The sequence below is a fragment of the Bombus vancouverensis genome, chromosome 15 (assembly GCF_051014615.1).
Source record: "Bombus vancouverensis nearcticus chromosome 15, iyBomVanc1_principal, whole genome shotgun sequence".
Lineage (NCBI taxonomy): Eukaryota > Metazoa > Arthropoda > Insecta > Hymenoptera > Apidae > Bombus > Bombus vancouverensis.
In genome coordinates this window covers 687040-712180 of record NC_134925.1, presented here as the reverse complement: position 1 = coordinate 712180, position 25141 = coordinate 687040, and the positions used below count along the sequence as shown (strand labels likewise).

Sequence of the window (25141 nt, the reverse complement as noted above, 5' to 3'; positions counted from 1 at the left end):
CATTGAAAATTCTAATAAATTGTTTAATATAAGATCGATATAATTCATGCTGAATTCATTGTCTGATATCCATAATACAGGCAATTTATAATACAAAATTTTATTATAACTCTACATGAAAAAATTTCAATTATAATACTGTAGAAATATATTTTCCAGTTATTGTTCTAATATCAATATACTGAAGAGAAAATCTAGACTAGTCTCTGTCTTGAAAGATATTTTATACCCTGAAAGTACAGCGTTAAGACCCTGATTGAAACTTTTGAAGATACTCTGTTGAAACGTAAGAACGCTGATTGAAAGTTCATCAGACGAGTCATTGAAACGAGTTTTCTTGATCGAATAGCAAGTTTGTCCTGCAGACAGCATTCCAATTGTGAAAATCGAGACCAAAGAAACTCAGGTGACGTGCATTAACCCTGAACGATGACTCAAGCCGAGGTTGGAAAAATTTACAATTTGTTCGACAAAACAAGGCCAAGTTGACGAGATTCGTGAGCAAGTGGCTGGTTCGTTAATGATTTGGCGTTCGAATTTTCTTATTTCTATTCTAATTATCAAGGTCGATTAAACGATTGATCACGAATATTCGACGGAAATATTGAGAAAGAAGGCTCGATCTGTACGAGTGTAAATCGTATTTTAATCAATGACTTGAGAAAGTGAGGTATTGATTGAAACTAAGATAAGTGATACTAATTCGTTTCGAGCGCGTAACAAATTACATCATCGGATTCATTGATTTGCAAATAATTCTATATTCAGTTCCGTATTTATAATCGAGCGTAGCGAAGATAAAATGAAAGGGACATGATTATCCGAGGGTCTCACAACTAGAGGAAAATCGATGGGAACGAGGAAATCCTTAATTGTAGAAACTGCGTAGAAAATACCGTGGAAAATATCATATATATTTTAATAGAAATATTTTTGTACTTTTTTTTAAACATTAAAACTTTAGAGCTTTAGAAGCTTTATGTATTAGTATACGTATTTATACAGACTTTGAAATTCATAACAAATTTCTCTAGATAGATGCGGATTTTTTGTATTGTTTCGTATGTATACTTGTGTCACTTTTCTTTCTAACGATATTTAGTTAAAAAGTTCGTCTATATCATTTATAATAGATTTTGTTTTTATTTATATTAATGTTAATTTTATATTAATAAAAATCACTGAAATTTTCAGTATCATCATTATTTAGTATCATCGAATTTCTTTCTTCTTTATGTTCCATATTATTATTAAAATTCTCTAATAAACATTCAAATATCCTATAGAATATTTCCATTATTTTTCACGTATTATTTGCAGTCATATTTTCCATATTTTATTATCGATAAAGTTTGAGTTGGTTCTTTAAATTCCTATTCAACATTCCAGCTAACCAGTCGATATCAATAACACGTGCCTTTCTTCCTGCCAGGATTTATAACTTATTCAAGCAGAACCTCACTCGACCAGCTCGTTGAAAGCGTAGAATTCGATCAACTTCATACAACTCACATACAAACTGCAGATAATGCTAACAGTGGGAGGAAAATATGAGACTGCAAAGCGTATAAACCTAGTAGTTTATAAAAGCATTTACATATTTGCCACAGAAAATTTATATGTATGTAGAATATGTGTTATATAAAACATTCTGAAATTTCATTAGCATTGTAATGATTATATTGGTAAAGTTTGAAGCATTTCTGAAGATGCACATAGAAGTTACGAGATATTTAATGCAAACATTTATTTAGTACAAATATACAGCATAAATAGTTACCTTAAACATGTAATAAATGGTTATCAAATATCGGGATTTATTAATATAATAAATGTTTGACTATTTTTATAATTAAATATTTTTGTAATTACTGTGAAATATATAATTACGCTAAATAATTTTGTATCTTGTATATAGATTTTTAAATTTACTTAATTGAAACTCTGCATTATAATAACCGTATTTATAATTCTGACGTCATATTCGATATAATTATTATATGACTTTATTACGATCCTAATGAAATTCCAATATATTCATGAATATATAACAGAAACGTAATAATACTTTGTTGTACTAATTATGATACCATCATATATAATAAATATAAATAAATAAAAAATGTCTATAAATGCTAAGATACTTTTACGAGCCAACAGGCGAGAAGGAAGAAACGAAAGAAAAGAAAGAAGAGAACGAACGTTAATCAGTTTCGAAACGTTAACAACGTCCTTGCGTTGGACGGTGCTCGCGTTTATCGATTGGTCGCATTGCGAGATATCGGTCAGATTATTATTATTAATACGATCGTCTGTAATTTATCTTTGCTAACTGTGCCGCACCGAATCTTCGTTTACAATAAATGAGTTGTCGCTTTTGATCGAACGGTAACACGATATGAAATTACAGGGTGACGGAAACAGCTGGGAGAAAAGCGAATACTTTTTCTGCGCGAATAATGTAATGTTAAAAGCAGTAAACCTTGAGAGGCGAAGTGATGAAACGAGTGGTCTCAGAGAAGCTTCTTTACGTCTTCTTCTCCTTTCTGTATCCTTTCTATGAGAATAATATCTCGTCTTCAGAAGAGATCTCCTCGCCCTATCTACGCGTTGTAAAGGCAATACAAACTGAATGATACATATATTTAAAAAACGATATTTTGTTGGTTTTATGAATATTGATTTTTATAACGTGAGGTTCTTCTACTCTTATTTTCTATTAAATTAATGATACATATATTTTAGAATGGCTGTCGCAATGGTGATGATGATGATGGTGATGATGATTTGCGAAAGAAGATGTTGAAAATTACAGACAGCATAAATAATATTTAGATTTCATGGAAGTTGATTTTTGTAATGCGAGGTTCTTCTATTCTTATTTTTCATTAAACTTCTATGTAGAAAATTATTAAACATTTGGATATAACTGGGAGATTATTTCATGCGTACCGAGTTACTCGATGGTCTCGTACCGAAGCTGATAACCAACCCAGATTTTCAGGAAAGCGATTAATAGCTTAAAATTTACTCGTGCGAGATAATAATCCAAAATGTAGTTAAAGTTTTTAAGCATTGTTTGTTAGGATTACGAGAAAATGATGAATTAACAGTTATGTATAGACACGTTATATATATGTAGGAGGTCCAGAGCGTATTGGAAAAATTTACGGCGAATTAAACAGGAAATTCCGAGATATTTGCTCAAAATATCTGATTTGTGGAATTATCCTATAGCTATTTTATTTAATAAAAATTAATTCAGGTAATTTTAGAGAATAGAAATATCTGAAACTCGTGATTTAAACGAACGTTCGTCATTTTGGTTTATTATGAATTATAAATTGGTTCATTATGAAGCATGAAAAGTAAAATTCAATGGTACAAAGTGATTTTAAATAAGGAAGCGAGTTCCATGGTAAACATGGTTCGAGCATCGCAATTATAATAAAGCAAAAAAAAAGAAACAACCACTGAGCGGTAATTATCAGGAAGCCACTAGTTACAACTAATTGAAGGTGATACCGGATTAGAAGCAAGCCACTATTAAGTGGCTAACACGGTTGCTTCATTAAGAGCAATTACTCCCTATTTTACGGCAACTACAAATAGACGTTGTTCATTATGATATATTTCCACGTATTTATCGCATCTTGTCCTGTTATGCGATTAAAGAGTTACAACCTTGCGTTTCTAATTTATTGGACGTATACGCACCAGACATTAATTTCGTCTACGTATTCGTGAAATTGCGAGATTCATTCATCGCGAAGGTCAGTTCAATTGTTCAAGATAACTTCTCATCGTTTCAATCTGTTTTCTTGTACGAAAATAGAGTAATATTTACTTGTCATTGCACTGTGGATATATATCGATATGTTCGTTCAGGAAGTCAATTGTTTTCATCGAATTAGACTCGACTTTCCGTAGAGAATGTTCGTTTCGACATAAATATGTATCTCAGGCTTATCGATCTTTCAATATCTACCATAAATAGCTTAACAAGGTAACACACGCTCGTGTTTGAATTATGTAAATGATCCTTTGACTCTAACGATCCGTTTATTCACAGTTAATTTATGATATTGCTAGTTACGCGTGATTCTACCTTTTGTATCTTTAAGAAATACAGGGTGATTGGTAATTGGTGGTACAAGCGGAAAGGGGGTGATTCTACGCGAAAAAAGAAGTCGAAAATATAGAATAAAAATTTAAAAATTTAAAAATTTAAAAAATTTTAAAAATAACGTCAATTGAGACAACGATCTACAGTGAGATCCGTTATAACGAGACGTGATAAAGTGCACGCGTACCGAGCGAAAATTCAAAGTCGATTTTCTCGAAAACAAAGCCTCAAACGAAAAATTTTTATTCTATATTTTCGACTTCTTTTTTCACGTAGAATCATCCCCTTTCCGCGTGTACCACCAGTTACCAACCACCCTGTATAATTCGTAAATAGAAACGTATTCTTGTCGATAAGTATCGAAACACTTACGGAAATTTAAATGGGCTTGAACAATCATCGGGAAATTATTAAAGTCCTTGTTATTAGATCTAAACACGATTTAATCGTAGAACTAAACACGTTTGTTAAATTAATCTATATATTGTATATCTACTTTTTATATATTTGTAACTCAAATTTTTCTTCTTCATATTGCGTTAAGTTGCCCCAAAAGTTTCTTTCGTTTTATATTATTTTATTGAATTACGTATGATCTATTTTGTCCCAATGAATATAATTCAATAAAATAATATAAAACAAAAAATAGTATGCGTCTATTATCTCCTTACGAGACGAAAGAAATTTCTGCGACAACCTAATATATTGTTCCATTCTTTATTCACAGAATATTTCTTTCACAGATGATTCTTCTAAATATTATGCTTTTTATTCCAGTATTAGAATACGTTGGACCAAAGTGGAGGACATTCGTGGCGAATATGTCGCAATATTCTTCACATTTGCAACTTGCATTCTACCCTGGATCGCCTATTATTTGGCCGACTGGAGGATGACCTGTATTGTCACCTCAGTTCCTCTTGTTCTAGCCGTAGGTACGCCATGGTTGATACCGGAAAGCGCTCGATGGCTGGTCAGCCAAGGTCAGATAGACAGGGCCATTAAAATCCTTGGTAAATTCGAGCGAATCAACGGCACCAAGGTGCCCGATGACATCTATAGACGATTCCGGGTAAATAAACCGATTACCGCAATCTTTTCCGTATTTTCTACTTTTATGATCTTTCCTGCTTTATGTGCGTTCTATAAATACCAATTTATATGCCTTTAAGAATATCATATAATCATTTTCTTTGAATAGAAGTCTAATTGGGTCTTTTACGTAATGAAAATTTGTTTACAACCTAGTAATTTTATATCTTATTCATCACCTAAATTGCCAGCGATAAATTGCTGTCAATTTCTGTTATTGTCTGTTATTGTCTATTTCTGTAATGTTATTTATTGAATTTGTATATTGTTTTTATCTTTGAAAATTTTTATACAAATAGATTAAACATTTGGAAACTGCTCAGTCTATGAATAGATCATGGCAATATTAACATTAATGTACGATATAAGGAGATAATCGACTTTCAGAGGTTTGATGTTTTATAAAGTAAAATGAAAAAATTTGCGAACGTCCAAGTAAACTATTTCGAAAGGATCGTCTCATACAAATATAACATAAACTTTCTTCCGGATTTTATCGTAATCTTTGTACACATAACAGATTCACATAAATTTGTAAGAAAAACAGACAAACGACATTAACTAGTTAAAAATTTGCTAATAACAGGAAACCTGTGCCAGAATCTGCAAAGAGGAGGAAGCAGACAAAACGTACTCCGTGTTGGATCTATTTAGAACGCCACGACTACGGAATATCACGATTCTATTTATTGTTATTTGGTTCGTATCGCTATTAAACAGATATCAAATAGATTGACGTAAAATCGGAATTGTATCTTGTAAAAATCTCACGAACAGTTTTATATCTTTTGTCTAAAAATACTTCATTTCTGAAGCAAGGAATTTGCTTCTCACATGAAATATGATAGCGTGCTTTTCTTTATCATATGAAATTGTTTTACGAAATATAGGATGGCGATTTCTTTGGTGTTCGATGGTCACGTACGAAACGTCGATAATTTAGGCCTGGACGTGTTTGTTACGTTCACGATTGCTGCAGCAACCGAGCTGCCTGCTGACACGTTCCTCACGCTCGTTCTTGATCGATGGGGCAGAAGATGGCTGGCGTGTGGTTCCCTCGTCATTTCTGGTATCTTCAGCATCTGGGCTTCTGCCGTTTCCAATAGTTCGTACATTTCGTTTTTATATATTCACCCTTCTATATTACTGATCAATCTTCTAAATAACCTAAGTCGATAATTCTGACTTAATCAGACGAATATTTTTCATTCGTATAACATTGTGCTTTTTGAAAGGAAGAAAATGTATATTTTGGAATATTTATAACATGCAAATGCTTGTAGATTATTTGCTACATTGCTAGAATAGTTTCCAAGCCCTATCATGTATCCGTTGTATAGATATTTTATTTCCCCTTCTACTGCTTTGATCATAAGATCGCTTCGTATTTCCGCATATATCAAAGGGCGTTGGCAATAGTCCTCAAAATGATGGGCTTCAGCGCTCCAGCAGTGCTATATGGCTTTCAGTAGCCGTAATCCATAATACAATCCCTTAGATTCAAATTGGCTAGATTAACGTTTTATAGATAAGAAGCTTATTGCTTGTGCTTAGCTTAGAGCTAAGCACGCTTATATTAAGCTTAGCAAATGCTTGTATCAACTATTGCAGACAACCAGACAAATTACAGACAGATAAAATAATTTCTTCCCTTTTTATTCCTTAAAATTTTCTAAAATTATTTCATGAAAAATTAGAATTAAAAACTAATGCTAAAATTTTTTTTTCAGGTATATATACAGCTTCTCTGGCAATTCTCGGTAGATTTTGGATAAACATTTCATACAATATCGGTCTCCAATATGCGGCTGAAGTATTACCAACTGTGGTTAGAGCTCAGGGTGTAGCTTTGATACATATAATGGGATACGTTGCTAGTATCCTCGCACCCTTCGTAGTCTATCTCAATGTTGTGTCCTCGTTCCTACCTCTTCTTGTGCTGGGCACACTCGGAATTATGGGCGGTCTTCTGACTCTCTTTTTGCCGGAAACATTGAATAAGGATCTTCCGCAGACGCTGCAGGACAGCGAGGATTTTGGAAAAGATCAGAAGATGTGGGATGTACCTTGTATCGGAAGGTAAAATCACATAAAGGAACTTTCGGTCTCCTTTTTTCAAAGATATTCACAGATCTTCAAGCTCGAAGTTCAAGATTCTCAAGCATTCTGTTAGATCTACATCTTCGTATGCTTTCGTATTACTTTCTTCTTAAAATCTGTTAAATCTCTCAAAAGAAAACTGGACTATCTTCTTTCTTCAAATGCTTTTTAAATCTTTTGAACAGAAGAGAAGGATCGAGTTGGGAAGTTATTCAAATCTTTAAGCGATTGGATTCAATATTTTTAAACGCAATGTTTTGACAGGAAACGCGAGGACGAGGAGACACCACCGGTCGCCATGTTTCGATCATTTTCTAGATGCAGTGCGAGGAATTCGATGAGAGTGTCACAGACGAAATTCGAGCAACTGTATATAACAAACCGAAATTCCGAACGCCTTATCGCGTGTGACCGTCCGGTCAGCACCCGTTCTCAGCCGCCTGAGTGGCATTCGATCACTCCAGCCGTTCTCCGAATTTTACACTAAGTATAAACAAAACCTTCTCCCACTCCAACGAATGGAAGAATATAAATGCTCCCTTCAAAATCATCCAGTCAGTCTAATAAAAAAATTCTTAACTAATCCAAGTATCGAAAGTGTATCATCGCGAACCGAAAAAATTGTATAAATTGAGTAAAAAATAAAAAGAACTTAATCTCCTTTTCGGAAATTAACAAGTTCCTTATTTTTACCTTAATTTTACACGACAAGAGCATAGTTGTTGCCAAGCAGCGAGCTCTAGAAACGTCGATTTTTGACCGTTACGTTTTTCACACAAGAAGAGGCATACGTGATCATAGGCGCGAGCGGTGGCGTGACCCGAGCATAGTGGGGGTCATCTTCCAAATGAGACAAAGGAATAATCGAAGGGGATCAGTTCCTTCTGACGAGTCAAACGTGACACTTCGACAAATCTGACGAGCAAACGAATTTATCTAGAGATATCGTAAAGTCGAGTCAAATTTCTGTAACATATTCATCATATTATTGTAAAATATATCATTCTATGTTAACCTGTTAATACAGTGTTACATTCATTAAACCACCTCTGTTGTCTTAACCGAAACAGGGGAACGACTATTTCGCGGCGTCGATTAACATAGTCGTCGCGAGAATTTACGCCTCTCGCTGACGCGTCCTCGCGACCGCATCTCTCCGCGAACGGTCGTACCAACTGTAACAAAGCATTTATTGACAAATTTAATATCTTTCTCCATAATCTCCATAAATCTGCAATACCCTTCCTTTGTATTTGTGTGCGTTATTGAATTGAATAAGACACCGATATAACAAGTTATAAATCACAGTTTATTCCAACAACGTCTCTCCGCGAACGGTCGTAACAATCTGTATATAAAATCGATAATTTCAGCATTCAACATGCTGTATATTATAATGCCAAGTTCACGTTATGTTCATAAAGAGTACAGAGATAATCTTCCAAGAAATTTCTCCCTAGAAGTGCTTGAAATCTCTCCTTGGAGAATCTTAGAAATGCGCGAAGAATATTCCAATTTCAGAGTGTTTCGAGAAATATCGTCGAGCTACAAATACCTGGAATTCGAATCGCAGCGAGTATTCGACGTATGCGTGGGAGTCGTTCGTGCTGTTACAGTGGAGAAACATGTTTTTGTTTTTACGGAGGTACAATTCAAGACTAATTGTAGATGTAACGCGATTTAAAGCTATAATAAGCGTGGAAAAACCATTCGCGATCGGCCAATTACTTTTTCCACTGTCAATTTATTAATTACGATTGCTTCTGAAAGTTTTCCTACGCGTAACTGCTAAACGAGAATTTTCCCATAGATCCCAGAAATTTCGTACACTTACTTTGCCATACCAGCTACCACAAGCAACCAAGAAAATATCGATGTCTTAATTTTCGCAACTTTCAGACATTCTTGAAATTTAGATAAATACAAATACAAATGCAAAATAATGCCGTTATAGATAAATACAAAAATTTCGAAGTTTTCCGCTTCTCAGAGAAATTTTGCTTGCATGTGTACGCAGTGCTCAGAAATTCGGCAGATTTAAGCCTAAAAGGATTAAAATTCGATGAAAAGATTACGAGATAATAAACTTCAAAGTCGATTACCACGGAAGTTTACATCGTGTGAAAGATTAAAAGGAATATTCTGACGAGCAGCTCTTAATAGTTTCAGCGTCTAATCCTCTAAAAACGTGACATTAATTGTTCGTGCCAAAGAGGCAGCTACGAATTGCAAAATATCGCGAGAATTCGATCTCGAAGGGCGTAGAAAAGGCAGGGGCGGGAGAACAAAAGAGGATAACGTCTCAGATTTAAAAATGCGCTTGTCACATGATTTTTAAAACTTGTTTTTTTCGGTATCTAAAGCACACTTACAAACACGATTTTTTTTTTAATTCGGTGAGCCGCGGAGAGCTGAATACGACTTTCGTATGGAAAGTCACGAAGGTACGATACGTTATATTTTTGCGAACTACTTACTTCATCTAGTCGGTTTTTTTCTTCTTTTTTCTTGAAGGAACGCATGGTTCTATATCGCTCTCTTTCTCTTCTTCTTCTTCAATGTAATTTTCACGTAGGAGACTTATCCGCCTCAAGTACGTATTATAATCTTTTATTGTAGACCATCGACGAAATGATTCTTCTCGATACCGTTTAGTAGCATCGTTATGGAAAATTCTTCTCTCTTCTCATTTTAATTCCCTTAACAGTCAATGGAATCCGATACTATGCGCACAGCTACGTACGTGCAGTGCTATATCATCTCTACTCCATAAATATCGTTCACTGCCCCAATGTTAAGGTTCAATATACGAGAGTTCGCGACCTTTATCGTAGTTTCTGTCGCTAATTAATATTAACGTGATGCAATCTGAAGCGACGAGTAATGAATATGCCCCTCTAGCGTGACGAATTATCAATCATACATGTTACGAGACGATTGTACCATTATTCGGTGCCAACTAGTAAGGTTGCGGAGAAGCATGTTGTCGACGACAGATGAGATTAATCTTACTGATTGCAGTCCTGACACAGACACGCACATATGTAAATGGGACACTTGTAAAGTTTCTATCACGATCGTTGTATTCTTTTTTTGCTTACGTAAAATGTGAAAGGCATTGTGACTCGTTTGCGATCATTGATAGTTTGTTTGGTGAGTGTGCTGTTATGAGTGGGATTAGTAGATGAAAAGATGATTTAACGTGGCGATTTTTATGATTGTAAATATTGACATCTTTTGACGCCAATTTGTATGTTTTTTTTAATATTAATATAGAGTGGAATAGATACACCATTGGGGATTAAATGTTTTTAATCTTTCGTTTCTAAGCTTTAATTAATTACGTTTCAGAGTTACTCGAATGAACTATATCTTAAAGAATAAAATTCGAGTTTGATTATGCGTTCGTAAAAATTGGATTAAATTTGAGTTATTGCCACTTGAAGACACTTCGTTACAATAATCATTGTAAATAAAATTAAGAAGTTAAGTAAAACTAGGAACATTATATTTGTCTACGATTTTTTACATTTCTGCGAGACGCACATGTTTCATTGCTAACGAAATAATTAAGTTTATTATAAAATATGAAGGTAAATACGCTTCGTATTAGCAAGTTAATTTTCGAAAGCTAAATGTAGATATTATTATTTGAATGTCATAAATACCCGATACAACAAGTACATACATGAAGTGACACACACTTGTGTATTCATGAGTTTTTAATTGCCTTCTACGAGTTTACGAATTATAAAATTTTATAATTACAAATTACACACTCGAATGATAGATTATTTAAATATTTAAATACGTGTAATAAAATTTTGATTTATTCGATAAATATTATGTTCAGATAAACTCTCCGTTTTGTCTACTTTTCATATCTTTTGGAATCTTGTTAAAAAATAATGAAAAATGGGGTTCGTTATAAATTCATGATTTAGTTAACGATGTTCAAGGACGTTTAATCTGAAGGATCAGAAGGAAAATCACGATCGTTACGAGACAACGTGAGAAAATTTAATGCCGCAGATTGTCTGAAATCAGCCATAATCGCATTGTTACTTACTGAGCGATTCTTAGATCCTTTAGTTCTGTTTGTTTTGCCGACGAAACACGTATAACATAATCTGTTACCGATACTAGGTGATAAATGAACAATAAGGAAGTGAAACTGGTAAATTCCATGAAGGAATACATTATCAGTTTGGAAAAGATAGATGATCAAGATAGATCACGATCACTATGTATTAGTATGGCAAAATGAAGACTGAAATATTTGTACAATATTACAGTAAATAATTAATAACAGATTTCGTGTTAATAAAATGATAAAAAATATTAAATTTAGGTCCAATATTTTAAGCATTTAAAAAAGATGGAACAGAAAACTGTGATAGGCTTTGATCTTTGAGTATTAGATGGTACGATAAGTATCGTTTTCGAAAAAAGAGTATTAATAAATGTAAAGCATTTTAAAAATGAAAATTTTCCATTAGCGAATTTCTCGTCTCTTCTAGTCAGAAATTAAAATTGAATGAACTGTTTTTGGGTAATATTATGGAATTCTCTTTAGTTACGTGTTTATAATACATAACAGAAATGTATCTATTATTCAAGATCCATCGTTCTACTGTTATGGAAACCAGAAGCGAACACAGATTTCCCTCAGTCCGACCTCTACACAGTCAGTGAAAGCATTTTCATACAACAAAGTAAAGATAAAAAATTTTCCTTCGACGACGCAATGCGATTCCAGTCACGTTGCTTAATGATCTATCAAGATAGACAGGATTCTTGAGGAACCAATGTAATTACGTGACTACGATCATAATTTTTCTAAGGTCTCTGTACCCATAAACAATATTGTGATCCCGTTTGTTATTTAATATAATTACTTATATCTAGTTATATTTAGTTATTAAATATTAGCATGATTTACTATATGTAATTCAGTAAATCGGTACAAGATCTAAAGAAAATATTTCTTACGTATGATTTTGACGAACTTTGTGTAAAAATCTATAAAACTAGAAGTTGCTTAGTTTATATACAGATAAAGAAAAGCATCGTTTATATCGTCGAGATATCACATTTATATCATTTTAAAAATAAAAATTCTTCATCAAAGCGAAGAACATTTTCATAAAAAATTACGAACAGAATATCTCGATTCTACAATCTACTGTAAACAAGATAAGTATCGATAATGAATAAATCTTGACATTGAATTTTATTCAAAAAGTTTTATTCAAAAGTGATATCAAATAATCCGTAATGACATTTATTACTCCAATCATATCAGTCAACTACTACCTACCGCGTAATACGCGATCGATTTTCAAACGCACCCTCCCCGCCCCCCCACCCAAATAGAGTTTCCAGTGTAATTCTGTTATTCTTGAATCTTCGGCTTGTTTTTCATTTTTTAGCTCACTTTAAAATTTCTTCTGGCTTCAATTGTGCTACGATTTAAAGTTTTCCGTGTATACGTTTAGGACGTTACTGCGTGCGGAAATAGTACAGAAGGCCTCTAATTATACCGTCTACAATATTATTTATAGACTTTGAACCATATAGTACGTAAGTATGTAATTGTATATCTGTCGTGGTTCATTTTATCCTTCTCTGTTGCGTGAACCAGCGGTTAGGACCGACACTAAATCAAGTGGGAATGAAACTCGTTGAAACAACGCTAGACATGGTAACGGATCCATGACTGTGCTTCTGTTATTATCAACGCCAGTAACGGTTAAACCTATTGCATGTGTGTAAGTTGGAAGTTACGTACATAACTTATGCACACCCGTTGCGTGTTTCGCAATCCCATATTTCTTTTAATTTGAATTTTATGAAACTTTTTGTTCGATAATTGATGTGCCATATTACATCCGTCACATTCAATGTTATATGGTGTAATTTCTTCAGTTGTGGTGTTATGTAAGTTACGAGGTCATTCCTGTGTTTGGACATGTGTTTGGAATGTAGTGTGTATCTTTCTCTTCGTATGTACATAGTGAGTAGAGACTGTCTGTCTTTCGCTAGAAGAATATTCTGCATATAGTTATTTACTGTTCTTGATATTTGATTTTGGAAATTTAATTTTCGCTTTGCTTGTATCTTCGAGCGTAAGGTGAAATTTGTACAGACATATCTAGTAATTTGTTAATCGTACTGTTCGAAATTATTGTGTGTGTGAATATTTCGGTGAATATAAACTACGAAAACCTGTCCTTGATTTTTTATGGTAACAAAGCAGTCTTTTCAGAAGAAACAATATTCATAAATCAGTCCCTTCGCAAAAAGCTAATTCTACGAATCTTGTTAGAAGAAACCGGTTGACGAAACTACGTGTCCCTTCAGGAGAGGTCTAATTTATAGAGGTAGCTTACAAGAAAAAACCAATCTCACAAAAAGCTTGAGCATTCTTAATTAATCCTCTTTAGAATTCAATTACATTTATGCCTTTTGTAAATATTAATTCTAAAATAACGATGCTAACATTTCTAACCTACAGAGTATCAACAAATAACATAACGCAATTCCCCATTTCAATTAAATATGAAAAATATACTAGAGTCGATCCAAGATCAAACCCGGTAAAACAAACGACAAATTTACCTGAAAAATCCACTGAATTCGTTTCAATACATCCGTTATTTAAATTGCAAAAATCAGTCGTGTTTCAACGTCAATTTTTAACACCGTCCATATATCGCAATTTTAGTACGCGACAAGACGACAATACAATTCATTTCAACACCATTGAAAAGTATGGCTGGCTTCGGACAACCGGTTTCCGGCGTGGCGCCACTATGCTTTGGAGAAACAAGGAAATACATATGTATGCACCTTGCTTTTTGTGAGACAGAAGAACTCTGTGTCTCTGTTCTACCAACGTCGCTGTTGCGACGATTTGCCGCAAACCTAAATGGAGTTCGATCAATGGCAACGCGAGCACGTGGTCCTCGATGTTCGCGATCGGAAAATCGAGTTTTCCAAACTATTTCTAGTTTCGCCGGTTCCACTGTCAATCAACGTTTCTTCCTTTGGTTCCGTTTCTCTTCGATTCTCTCCTTTTTTATTGGCAAACACGTGTCACCGAGTATCGTGTTCGTCTTCGCTAAGCAAGCTTCTATATCAGCGATACGCGAGCCGGTTTCCCCTTCATATTTGTACAAGACTTCGTGAACATCGGACGTTTTTCTCCTCTCTTTTCGAATAAGAAAATCCTATCGTTGTTTAACTAACAATTGCATTTCTTTAAATGGAAATGTGGTCGTGTCTCCTTTATATTTTCAATTAGGGGAATTTAGGTTTATTGCCGTGGAAACTTGATCGGTCGTTTACGTAAGGATCTGCGACTCTGCTTCATTTTCGAGGAAAATTTCATCGAATACAATCGTTTCACTCAATGATTGGATCAGTCGGAAGGGAGATTCCGTGACTGCCTGTATAAATATTGATCATAGTGTCTCTTGAAGGGAAGCTGTACCAATCTTGTTGATTTAACTACTGATCCTACTTTATCCTCGAGAAAAATTACTTAGTTTGATTGTTTGACCATTAATTTTAGCATTTCTTCGAGGGAAACAGTGTTGATCGCTCGAGTCTGCTTCTTTCTCAAGGTAAATTGTATTTACTATTTACTCGATCAGCTATTTTATTTTCTTTTCCCGGAGAAACCTTGTTTCTCGCCTGTTTGACCATCCGCGCTATTTCTTCTTTGAGATAAACTGCAGCGATTATTCGTGTAATCAACAAATCTACTTTTTCTTTCTTTACGAAGGAAATCGTGTATTTAACGAAATCTCGCTTGTTTAGTCATTGATTCCGCTAACTTTTCCAAATAAATCGTCAATCATTCGCTCGATTGCCAATTCTAATTTTGCTTCGAAGCAAACTGCGTTGATTATACGTATAACCTTTTTAATAGAAACTGTTTTTCGCCTATTTTATCGCCAATTTCCTTTTCGAAATAACATGTATTAATTATTCGTTTAATCGCAGATTTTATTTTATTTTATTTCTATTTCTATTTCGTTTTATCATCGATTTTCCGCCGTCTTCAAAGAAACCCACGTGAATTACTTTAATTGCTTTTTCAAACTAATTTTATTTCTTTACTTTTAAATTAAGAAGCAGCAACGAAAATGCTACAATAACGGAAAAATCCTTCGGTTATCTCCACAAAGAACACGAAGGTATCGAACTTAGTGTATTGAGACATTTTGTTCGTTGGAAGTTAGTCGACGACATTTGGAACGGAAAGATACATTTGACATGATTTAGTGTGACGTTGAGAGAGAAAAATGGTTTGATCGAGGGTGCCCTTAATTGCTAATTTCATAACTTGCTGTTAATCGATCTGACAGTGATATTAGTGGATGTGGTTGGTAGTGCCTGATTAATCGTGATCGATATTTTGAACAAAGAGCAACGAGAAACGATCAGTTTGGAGTTTCACTTTGACGTCGTGAGACTATCGTTAATTAGACATAGAAGAATCGTTTGGTGACAGGTAACGGTTTCAACTTCTGTATTCATTTTCTTCTATAGACTGAATTTAATTTTTCGCTTTGATAATCGTTTATAAAAGAGAAGCGATAATTATTAGTTCTACCTAAGAATGTTACTAATAAATTAGGAAAAAGAAATTTTGATTGGATTCTTGATAATGAGTGAAAATTAATTTAAAAGATTGTATTTGGAATTTTGAGAATCGATCGAGTCCTCAGTTTCCAACAAATTGTAGCATATTGATTTCTCAAAGTCCTGTATCAAATGTCTTGTAATTATAAGCAATTGTTTCGTTTGGACGATCAAGGATAATATACTCTATTTTTGATTTTAAAAATGCCACCATTTGTGTAGACGTACACACGCAAGTATTTATTATGTAGACACGATGGCTCGTAGACACGAACGTTTCTCGTTGTCGTATTTTCCAAACAGGTCAGTTATTTCGAGCACTCGACCACTTTCTCGCTCCTGACAATGACATTAGTCATTCTAATCGATGTCTCGAAATCGATGGTTTTTCTGTCAGCTGTTTCGTTTCCGTGTTTATTCTATATGATAATATTGTTTCACGTATTCGCCTAATTTAATTGGCAAATGATTAATTTCCCTGAATCCATTTTCAAGTAAACATATCAGTTTAACCTTTTGCTCTATCTGATACGAAAATGAACAATTTGATATAAAAATTTTGCGAAAGATCGATATATTATTTTACTTTTAACTTGGAAATCGTTCTTTTAATTTTTCAATATCTAATTAACCACCTCAGACCGTCTGTTTTAACGAATGGTAAATAATCAAATAATTGCGTTGATACATCAGAAGTACCATCTTCTTATATCCCTGATATTAGTGTTAAAACAGGTTTGAAAAACCTTCAATTATTTCATTTATCCTTAGCCTTCGATGGCTTAAAATTTTCTCGGTTATTTTCCAATAGAGTTCAATATATTGATAGAAAACTTAGTGTAGTTAAGCACTGTAACCGGAAGTCACCCTTAAGTCGCCGGGTAAGAGGATTACGAGTAATAAACAAACAATATTAATCAGAAAATTATTCCATTCAATTTTTCTCCTGCATTTAATTAAATATGACAGAGTCAACAAACTTTCCTTCGGTTCTTCTATCTCATTTGCAAATCTATAATATCGATATCCAAACGATAACTCGAACACCATTAACCAGCACTCGAGGCTATTTCTTTCGTCGAAACTTTCCTCAGACATGTAGATATCACGTTGACATCGCCGCGTATACCGAATCAGCCCTTTTTAAAGATGATCTCGCGAGCGTGGTTCGTATGCAATTCAATTTGAACGAGTCGCGTGTCACGATTCACTTGACTCCCGGCACAGTAATTGGCCGGCACTCGAGCAAACACTTACACTTAATTTAACGTTTAACCGAATCGAAAACAAAGCGAACAGTTGCCGGACTTCGCTCGTTCTTTCAGTTCATTTCCGAACGTCTTTCGATCAGCATATCGGGTCTCCTCTTTCATTTCCGTTGCCTTTCAAAATCTAAAATCATAATTGAGACTTTGCTGCTCGAACTATGGAAGAGGAAAACGTGAATGACGGGTAAGATTGTTCCTGCGTTCTGTCAGAAAATAATTTCCTGTTTGTGGGAGAGGAAAGGAGCATTGTAATTGGAATCACAGAATGTGAAACATCAAAGGAACTGCCGAATGACATTTATTTCAAAGACTAGAAGACTGAAAACTTTGTTATACGACTTTTATACTGCTACGCCTGGAAATCAAGGATGGATTCTGTTTCAGCGAAATGAAGGACGAGAAGAGTAACTCTATATTGCCCACTGAAGCGACTCGATTGAGACCAAGATTGGAAAGTTTCGATGATGTTCTACCGTATGTCGGTGACTACGGGAGATATCAATGGCTGTTGTTATTGTCGTTACTACCTTATGGCGCGACGTACGCGTTTCTGTATTTCTCGCAATTTTTCATTACGATTATTCCCACGGAACACTGGTGCAGGATAGACGAATTAGTAAACTCGAATTTCACCGAAGAAGAGAGGTAAGTATGTATAATGAAGGAAAGAAAGAAAAGGAGATATACGTAGCAACGAAAGCTCCCTTAAACTTTGAACGATATTTTTGATTGTTCGTAGAAAGTGACTTTAAAATATTGTGAAAAATATGCGAGATATCGCGATTTCTGGAATTTCTCGAATTTTCGAACATTTCGAAAATTATTAGAAAATATTGTAGAAAAATTTCACGATAAGATACAAGATATTTTTGGATTACTCTGTCTGGACTTTGGTTCTTATTTTAATAATTAAAATGATCAATCATCTATCGTATGGGGTGTTTAGGATTAAGATAGCGATTCCAGTGACGAACGTTTATCCTTATTACGAACAATGTCAACGGAAGGACGTAAACTTCACAGAGCTGTTGAAGAGCGATAAGAGCCTGAGCTCATCGGGCTTCCAAACAAACAAAACGATAAAATGTACTCAATGAGAGTATAATTTTACGCAGATTCCATATCCTAGTATAGGAACTGAGGTGAAGTATTCACATCGTTGTCTGAATCGCATGCTTCGAAATTCTTACACTTCTGCTGCGTTCTTTGGGTCATTTCCGATCTACTCTAACCTTGTTATAGTAAATTTCTTAAGTTTAAAGAAAGTATAAGACGATAATTGTTAGTACGGATAATTCCTCGTTCCGATTTTACGCGAACGTTTTTTTCAGAGCATAAAGAACTCTTTCATTCATCGAACTGCGAGCAGAATCGAGATATAAAAATTCGAAGACCGTAGCAGGATTAAAATTATATTCTGAAAAATATGAATCTGGTTTTTCGCTGACTAACTCTTAACCTTGGTGATTAGCTAGATTGGGTATGCGACCGAGAATACCTCGTATCAACGGCGCAGGCCATCTTCTTCTGCGGATCCATCATCGGTGGTTTCCTAGTCGGTTGGATCGCCGATCACAAGGGTCGTATCCCAGCTTTAATGTTCTGCAATGGTATCGCCCTTTTTGCCTCCATTTTCACTGCCAGCGCAAATAGTTTTTGGTCATTCGCCGTCTGTATGTTTCTCACTGGACTGGCGTTCGATAACTGTATCAACATTCCTCTGATTATCGGTAAGCCTTCTACGAAGTAGAAAGTGCGAGAGGTTCGACCGATAAGCCAATGTTTCAGTCACGCGAGAGATAACGTTAGTATGAAGTCAATGTTTCTATTACGTGAAAGATGATGTTGCGTGAGAAATTTTTGATGAATTGTTCCTCGAAGATAATTTTGACGTTGCTGTACTCGATTGAACTATACGGTTCGAGAGTTCTTGATTCAAGAGCTTTTGCCACCACCAGAGATGAATATATTGATTTTGTTATTGTTAAAGATCGTTTCATCGATTTTCATGTCGTCGAGGATAGTTATATCTTGATATTCTTAAATCGAGTTATACAAGGTGGTTGGTAACTGGTGGTACAAGCGGAAAGAAGTCGAAAATATAGAATACAAATTTTTTTTTTTAATTCTTCCATCGAGACAACGATCTACAGTGAGATCCGTTATAACGAGACGCGATAAAGTGCACGCGTATCGAGCGAAAATTCAAAGTCGATTTTCTCGAAAACAAAGCCTCGAACGAAAAATTTTTATTCTATATTTTCGACTTCTTTTTTCGCGTAGAATCACCCCCTTTCCGCTTGTACCACCAGTTACCAACCACTCTGTATATTCGTTCGAAATGAAAATTATCACAAAATTTTCAACACGTAATTCGTTTAAATACGTTAGAAGCAAAACACGTGCATTATGTAGCGCTTTTTGTTATACGGACCAGCTCAAACTCGGAACATTCACGTTTGCAGAGTAAACGGATTAATTTAAAATCGGAATTATATTTATAATCTTACAATTATCCTACAATTATGTTGATGGTATCGTTCATTCGGCTCGTCATCAATTGCTCCATATTAATAATAACCGGTTTCACTCGATAAATCTTCCATGTTCTATTACTGCAACATAAAGAATAATCGTCGTTAAGTATCTTGATATAATAATCAGTTATTCCGAGAGTCATCGACGATCAATTATCCCGCAGTGCTCGAATATATGGCTGTTTCGAAACGAACGTTGGTCGTGAATATCGCCTTTGGCGTATACTTCGCAGTGGCTAGTACAATTTTACCATGGATAGCCTATTATATCGCGAACTGGAGATATTTTACTTACGTTACTGCCATACCGCTGTTATCTGTCGCTATCACACCGTGGATTCTTCCCGAGAGCGCCCGGTAAGTAAACTCCTAATCGTTCGATTATTCGAATTCTCAACTTGCGCTTTGAGATTTATGCAAATTTACTTATCGATCCATATCACTCGTATTTGCTCTGTTCAAGCTGGTACGTTTCCAACGGGATGATGGACAAGGTTGTTGAGAAACTACGGAGAATAGCTAGAATCAATCGCAGAAATCCAGACTCGCGTATTTGCGATATATTCGTCGTAAGTTCGATCAAATAGAATTCTAGAAAGCTTACGCGAAATAATACGGTACAGTACTTGAATCTGTGCTGACAGATATATTTGATTCACGTCGAAAACACACAGACTCGCGAATGTATTTTAACATGCATAGACAGGTTTTAAAAATGAAACGCGATGAAAAATGAAATATGAAATGAAACTTGACTGTCGCGATTCCATTGTGGTATTATATCGATCTCGTACAAAATTTGAAGTAAATCTGGGAATTTATATAGAAATTATAAAATATTTACAATTTACAAGTACAATCGGGGATAAAAATAAGCTGCTATAGTTAATGGAAATAGATGTGAAGAAAGTATAATCAAATTAGTATCAGCCTCATATACTTGAGTTTTATTTATTATATTTCCTTCTAATAATATGCAGATAGTTCAGCAAATGATTGAAATGAATTTTTACATTTTCTCCACTAATCCACTTAGTTTTGTTCCCGACTGTATTTCGGATCAGAAAAGTATTTAATCAACCAACCACCCATTATATTAATAAATCTCGATATCAAAAGCCATGCCGACTAATTCCATAAAACAGAATGCAAAGTGCCACTGTTCGTGCTATCTATTAATGACGAATAAAATGAAAATAAAATTTCTTTTCAGTGTGTTATGAATTTTGAACTGTGTAAGGGCTAAAGGCACGACTCGTATTATATCTTTCGTTAATTATTCTCGAAATAAATTCTTGCAGAGTAACATGGAGGCACCGGACAAAATTCAAGAATCAGCGACGCTGCTCGATCTGTTCAAAACGCCACGGTTGGCGAGAAACACTATTCTTCTAGTTGCATTCTGGCAAGTATAAGATACGAGTTCATGTTGCGAGAAAACCTTCATAAATAACCGATACAATCTTGTAGGTGTTTCACCCTGATCTCGTTCGACGGTCACGTGTATTCATTAAAACTTATCCAGAGCTCGGTGTTCGTGTCGTTCTCGATCGCCTGTGCCACAGAACTTCCAGCTGGGTTATTACTCGCCCTGTTGCTCGACCGATGGGGTCGTAGACTCTGCGGATTTCTCACGATGGCAATGACCTGTGTACTCAGTATCGCTGAACTTATGTTACATTCCAGTAAATATATCGATCTGTTTATTGAAGTAAAATTAAAACGATTATAATGACGTATTATTGAGAAAAATCTGAAATTAAGTTGATGATGAATGTAAAAGAATTTTGGCAACTTCGAAGGTATTAATCTTGGAAAATAATTATTTTGATGGAACTAGAATTTAGGAATTATTAGGAATTAATTTAGTGGCGAAATTGAAAGAGGTGTGCACATTTTAGAAGCAATAATTTTCTATGTGTTGGTTTTCTAGAATTTGGAGATTTATAGAAGTTTAAAGTTTGTGTGAAATTTTAATTTGATTTTGATTAAGCTTCGATCGGACTATATTTTTAATTAAACTTACAATCAAGTATTGTGTACCCAGGATTAATTTTGTATTTTTTAATTTATTCCCCAGTGCTCGTGAAATTAGTAATGTCAATATTGTCGCGATTCTGTCTGAACATGGCAGCCAATGTTGGTCTTCAGTATGCAGCAGAACTTCTGCCCACGCCAGTCAGATCGCAGGGCGCATCTTTCATTCATATTTTCGGAATAGTTGCACACTCTTTGGCGCCATATATCACTGACTCGGTAAATAAATATTTATACTACTATTGTTGTTACAACATTTTTGAAACACCGCTAAGTACATCCACGTTCAACTTCTCTTTAATTTATTCCAAAAGATACAATAAGCGCTATTAGAAATTATGAAAAAGTTCTCATGTAAATTTTCTCATGAAAATGTAAAATAGTTTTTTTCTTACCTTAAAACAAGTTGTTTCCTGAAGAAGTTAAATATTATAAAAATCTGATCAAAATATTTCTCACTTTCTAGAAAGCCTGTTTTGGAAGTTGCAACCAACGCTTTTCTTTAACTGATCTTTAATCAAAAAATTGAAATTTAAAATAAAAAATGATGGAATAACTTAAGATATGAAACTATATTGGTTGAAACTTTCTAATGAAACTTTTTAAATGAGAAATACTTTGACCAGATTTTCATGGTATTTAACCTTTGCTCATATAAATTAATATTTGTTCATTAGGCTGCAATTTGGGAGGGATTTCCAATGCTCATTATCAGCACGGTGTCCTTTTTTGGCGCTGCACTGGTTTTGTTCCTGCCGGAAACTGTCGGCCAGAATCTTCCTCAGACTATCAAGCAAGGCGAAGAATTCGGAAGGGACCAACATTTCTGGTCGTTGCCTTGCTACCATAAGACACACTTCAATGGACATCAACACTATCACTCCTGTGAACGATAATTATCTGATTTTTAATAATAATTCAATTAAAAAACACGAAGGAGGATTCGTGTTTTTTTAGAAGTAACAATATTACAAGCGGATCAGTCTGACGATTTTTGTACGAGAAAAAATCGGAACATATTATTTTTCTATTCTCCTACATTAATTTTTATTTTTATCGTTTACGTTTAAGAATTTGTAGGCCTTAATTCTAAAAAGAGCGAGCAAGTTAATGGAAAAATTTCACTTAACTATTCGCGTTAATTTCTTCGGTTTAACTTTTGGGAAATGCTTCGTTAGCTTCGGGAATATTCCAACGATTCGTTTTACGTACAAAATAAGCATGATAAATATTACATCACGGTAATGAAAACTATTGGCGTAATACCTAAGATGAAGATGCAGAGACATTCTTAGAATTTCTATTGACACCTTTATAGATTTCTCGTTTAATATCGCTACTACATTTGAATCACTTTTACCTAACGGTGTCACATAGTCTCGTTGGAAATTTGTCAAATTCCTTAAAATGATCACTGAAAATTTTCCTAAATTTCCAAGAATTTATTTATCACGAGGTAAAGAAAATGTGTATTAGAAAGATGAGATCGAAGGTTTACCATTTTTTCAATTATGGCGAACGCAATATGTAATCAATGAAAATTTTATATTTTCACGTTGAAAGTTTGTTCAGATAATTATTATCCAGATGATGACTAACTCTTACGAATTAATGCGTGTCTGTAGGATAATCCGGTAGACTTGATCCGCTTTTTATATCGAAAGTTGAGCAATCGGTGACGCGTTCTTATACACCGAACCGCGAAAAGCAAAATTTCATATGATCTCACCAATTTCGGATGTCAGTCAAATCAGTCAAATAATAAGTTCGCGTTAATATACACGTTCGATTTTTGAAAAGCTTGTTCAATTTAATAAGAGTCTTGGTAACAGGCTTATGTTTTTAGACCTAATTGGTTGTTTTCATTTACAAGTACCTCGTGTTAAAGTACTCATAAAATGACATTAAAATCAGAAAACTAATAACTGAAAGATTATCATTTTTCCTCCGTGGTAGTTTACATATAACATAATGCAACTAACATGTCACGATTAATGCAAAATAAATAAATTACTAATATAGACATTTTTTTAGTAATTTGTATAATCGTGAAACGAATTGGACTTTCTAAAGGCAAATATTAAAGGAAACATGGAATTGATGCCAAATCTATCACAAATATTATTTATACTACTTATTTGCGCAGTTTGAAGCGAATCAAATTGATGAAGGTTTCTTTGTTACATGTTAATTTACATTTTAAAAGACATAACAGGCACGCTAATTAGTTTGCTTAAGATACTTTCGAGATACCAAGTTAGACGCGTTTCCATGAAATCATATCAATTTTACGATGATATTTTTCTATCAAGCATGCAATTATAACCGTATCGTTGATTAGTGCATACAATTATCCATGTACATTCGTCTTTCCGAGTACCGCGCTTCAATATTGCTAATTTCAAATTCGTACATTAATGTTCGTAAATGCTTGAAAATGCTATATAACTGTATCAGCTTCTGTTAAAAACATTTTATAGTAAAATCTCTATAAATTTGTAATATTTTTTAGACAATTTGAATTCATTATATTATACATCATACATTCTAGTCATTTCTAATTAAGTTACTTTTGCGATGTTTAATTACATTTTATGTATATTCTTATAACTCTCTCTGTTACGGCGCGTACGATGGTCCGTGCGCCGTCTGAAACTTTATACTATATACTGATCTACTACATACTATATCCTATAAACTGAATCCTTTGACGTAATCTTAATAGCTTGAAGGAATCTCTAACCCTGTAAGTGTTTTCGGTTTATGGATGGTCCTTAGAACAATGCTTAGGTTTATTGCGCACTCTTACAAATAACGGAGAAAGCGGGTAGTTATTTTTCCAATAAACAATGTCACCCACGAGCCACGTTGGTAGGAGGCTTCCTCCTCCTATCTTCATTCATTAACGTTGGCTATAATCAATGGGCACCCTCACTTTCCTAACGAAAAGTGTGAACAACGAATCCGCGTTCTTCGTTCAGAAAGCACACCCACACTGAGATTTCCTCTCGTGGCGGCACACGAGAACGCAAATCTCACCACTCGAAACCAACTAGTGTCGGACGACGGCAGCGCAGTGGTTAGCGCCATAGAGTACAAACGTTCGGATCCCGGGTTCAAATCCCGGCGCCTCGTACTTTTCCAAAGTCCGATTTTTCTTCCACGACATCTAAATAAGATGGAAATACAGCAGTACTACACCCCGGCAAGCGACACCTACAGCCAGCAGGCTACAATTATCACGGATATATGAAGGAAGACGGAGAAAAAGAAGAAAAAAAGTGTGTTTCATCCAGAGCCTGCTGGTGGACTCATCAGTAAGGCTTACC

The 25141-nt window shown here is 34.6% G+C and overlaps 2 protein-coding genes and 1 pseudogene across 3 annotated transcripts in view; 2 read left to right on the top strand and 1 right to left on the bottom strand.

Annotated features, from left to right (window-relative positions):
- The window catches only part of LOC143303698 (glutathione S-transferase-like), a 39974-nt gene extending 21142 nt beyond the window's left edge, over positions 1-18832 (bottom strand). The window contains exon 1 of the mRNA XM_076625120.1: positions 18737-18832. The gene's annotated coding sequence lies outside the window, so the exon portion shown is untranslated. The remainder of the gene's footprint in view (positions 1-18736) is intronic.
- On the top strand, positions 4935-8016 carry LOC117163167 (carcinine transporter-like). The gene is made up of 2 exons (XM_076625118.1): positions 4935-7297; positions 7583-8016. The coding sequence occupies exons 1-2, from the start codon at positions 7080-7082 to the stop codon at positions 7803-7805; spliced, it is 441 nt and encodes a 146-aa protein (XP_076481233.1). The 5' UTR covers positions 4935-7079; the 3' UTR covers positions 7806-8016.
- LOC117163160 (carcinine transporter-like) lies at positions 16832-23734 on the top strand (annotated as a pseudogene). The gene is made up of 10 exons (XR_013060222.1): positions 16832-17422; positions 17623-17883; positions 18185-18380; positions 18710-18968; positions 19940-20132; positions 20239-20344; positions 21077-21180; positions 21246-21460; positions 21856-22031; positions 22490-23734. The product of XR_013060222.1 is annotated as a carcinine transporter-like (transcript).
- Positions 23735-25141: the final 1407 nt, after the last annotated feature.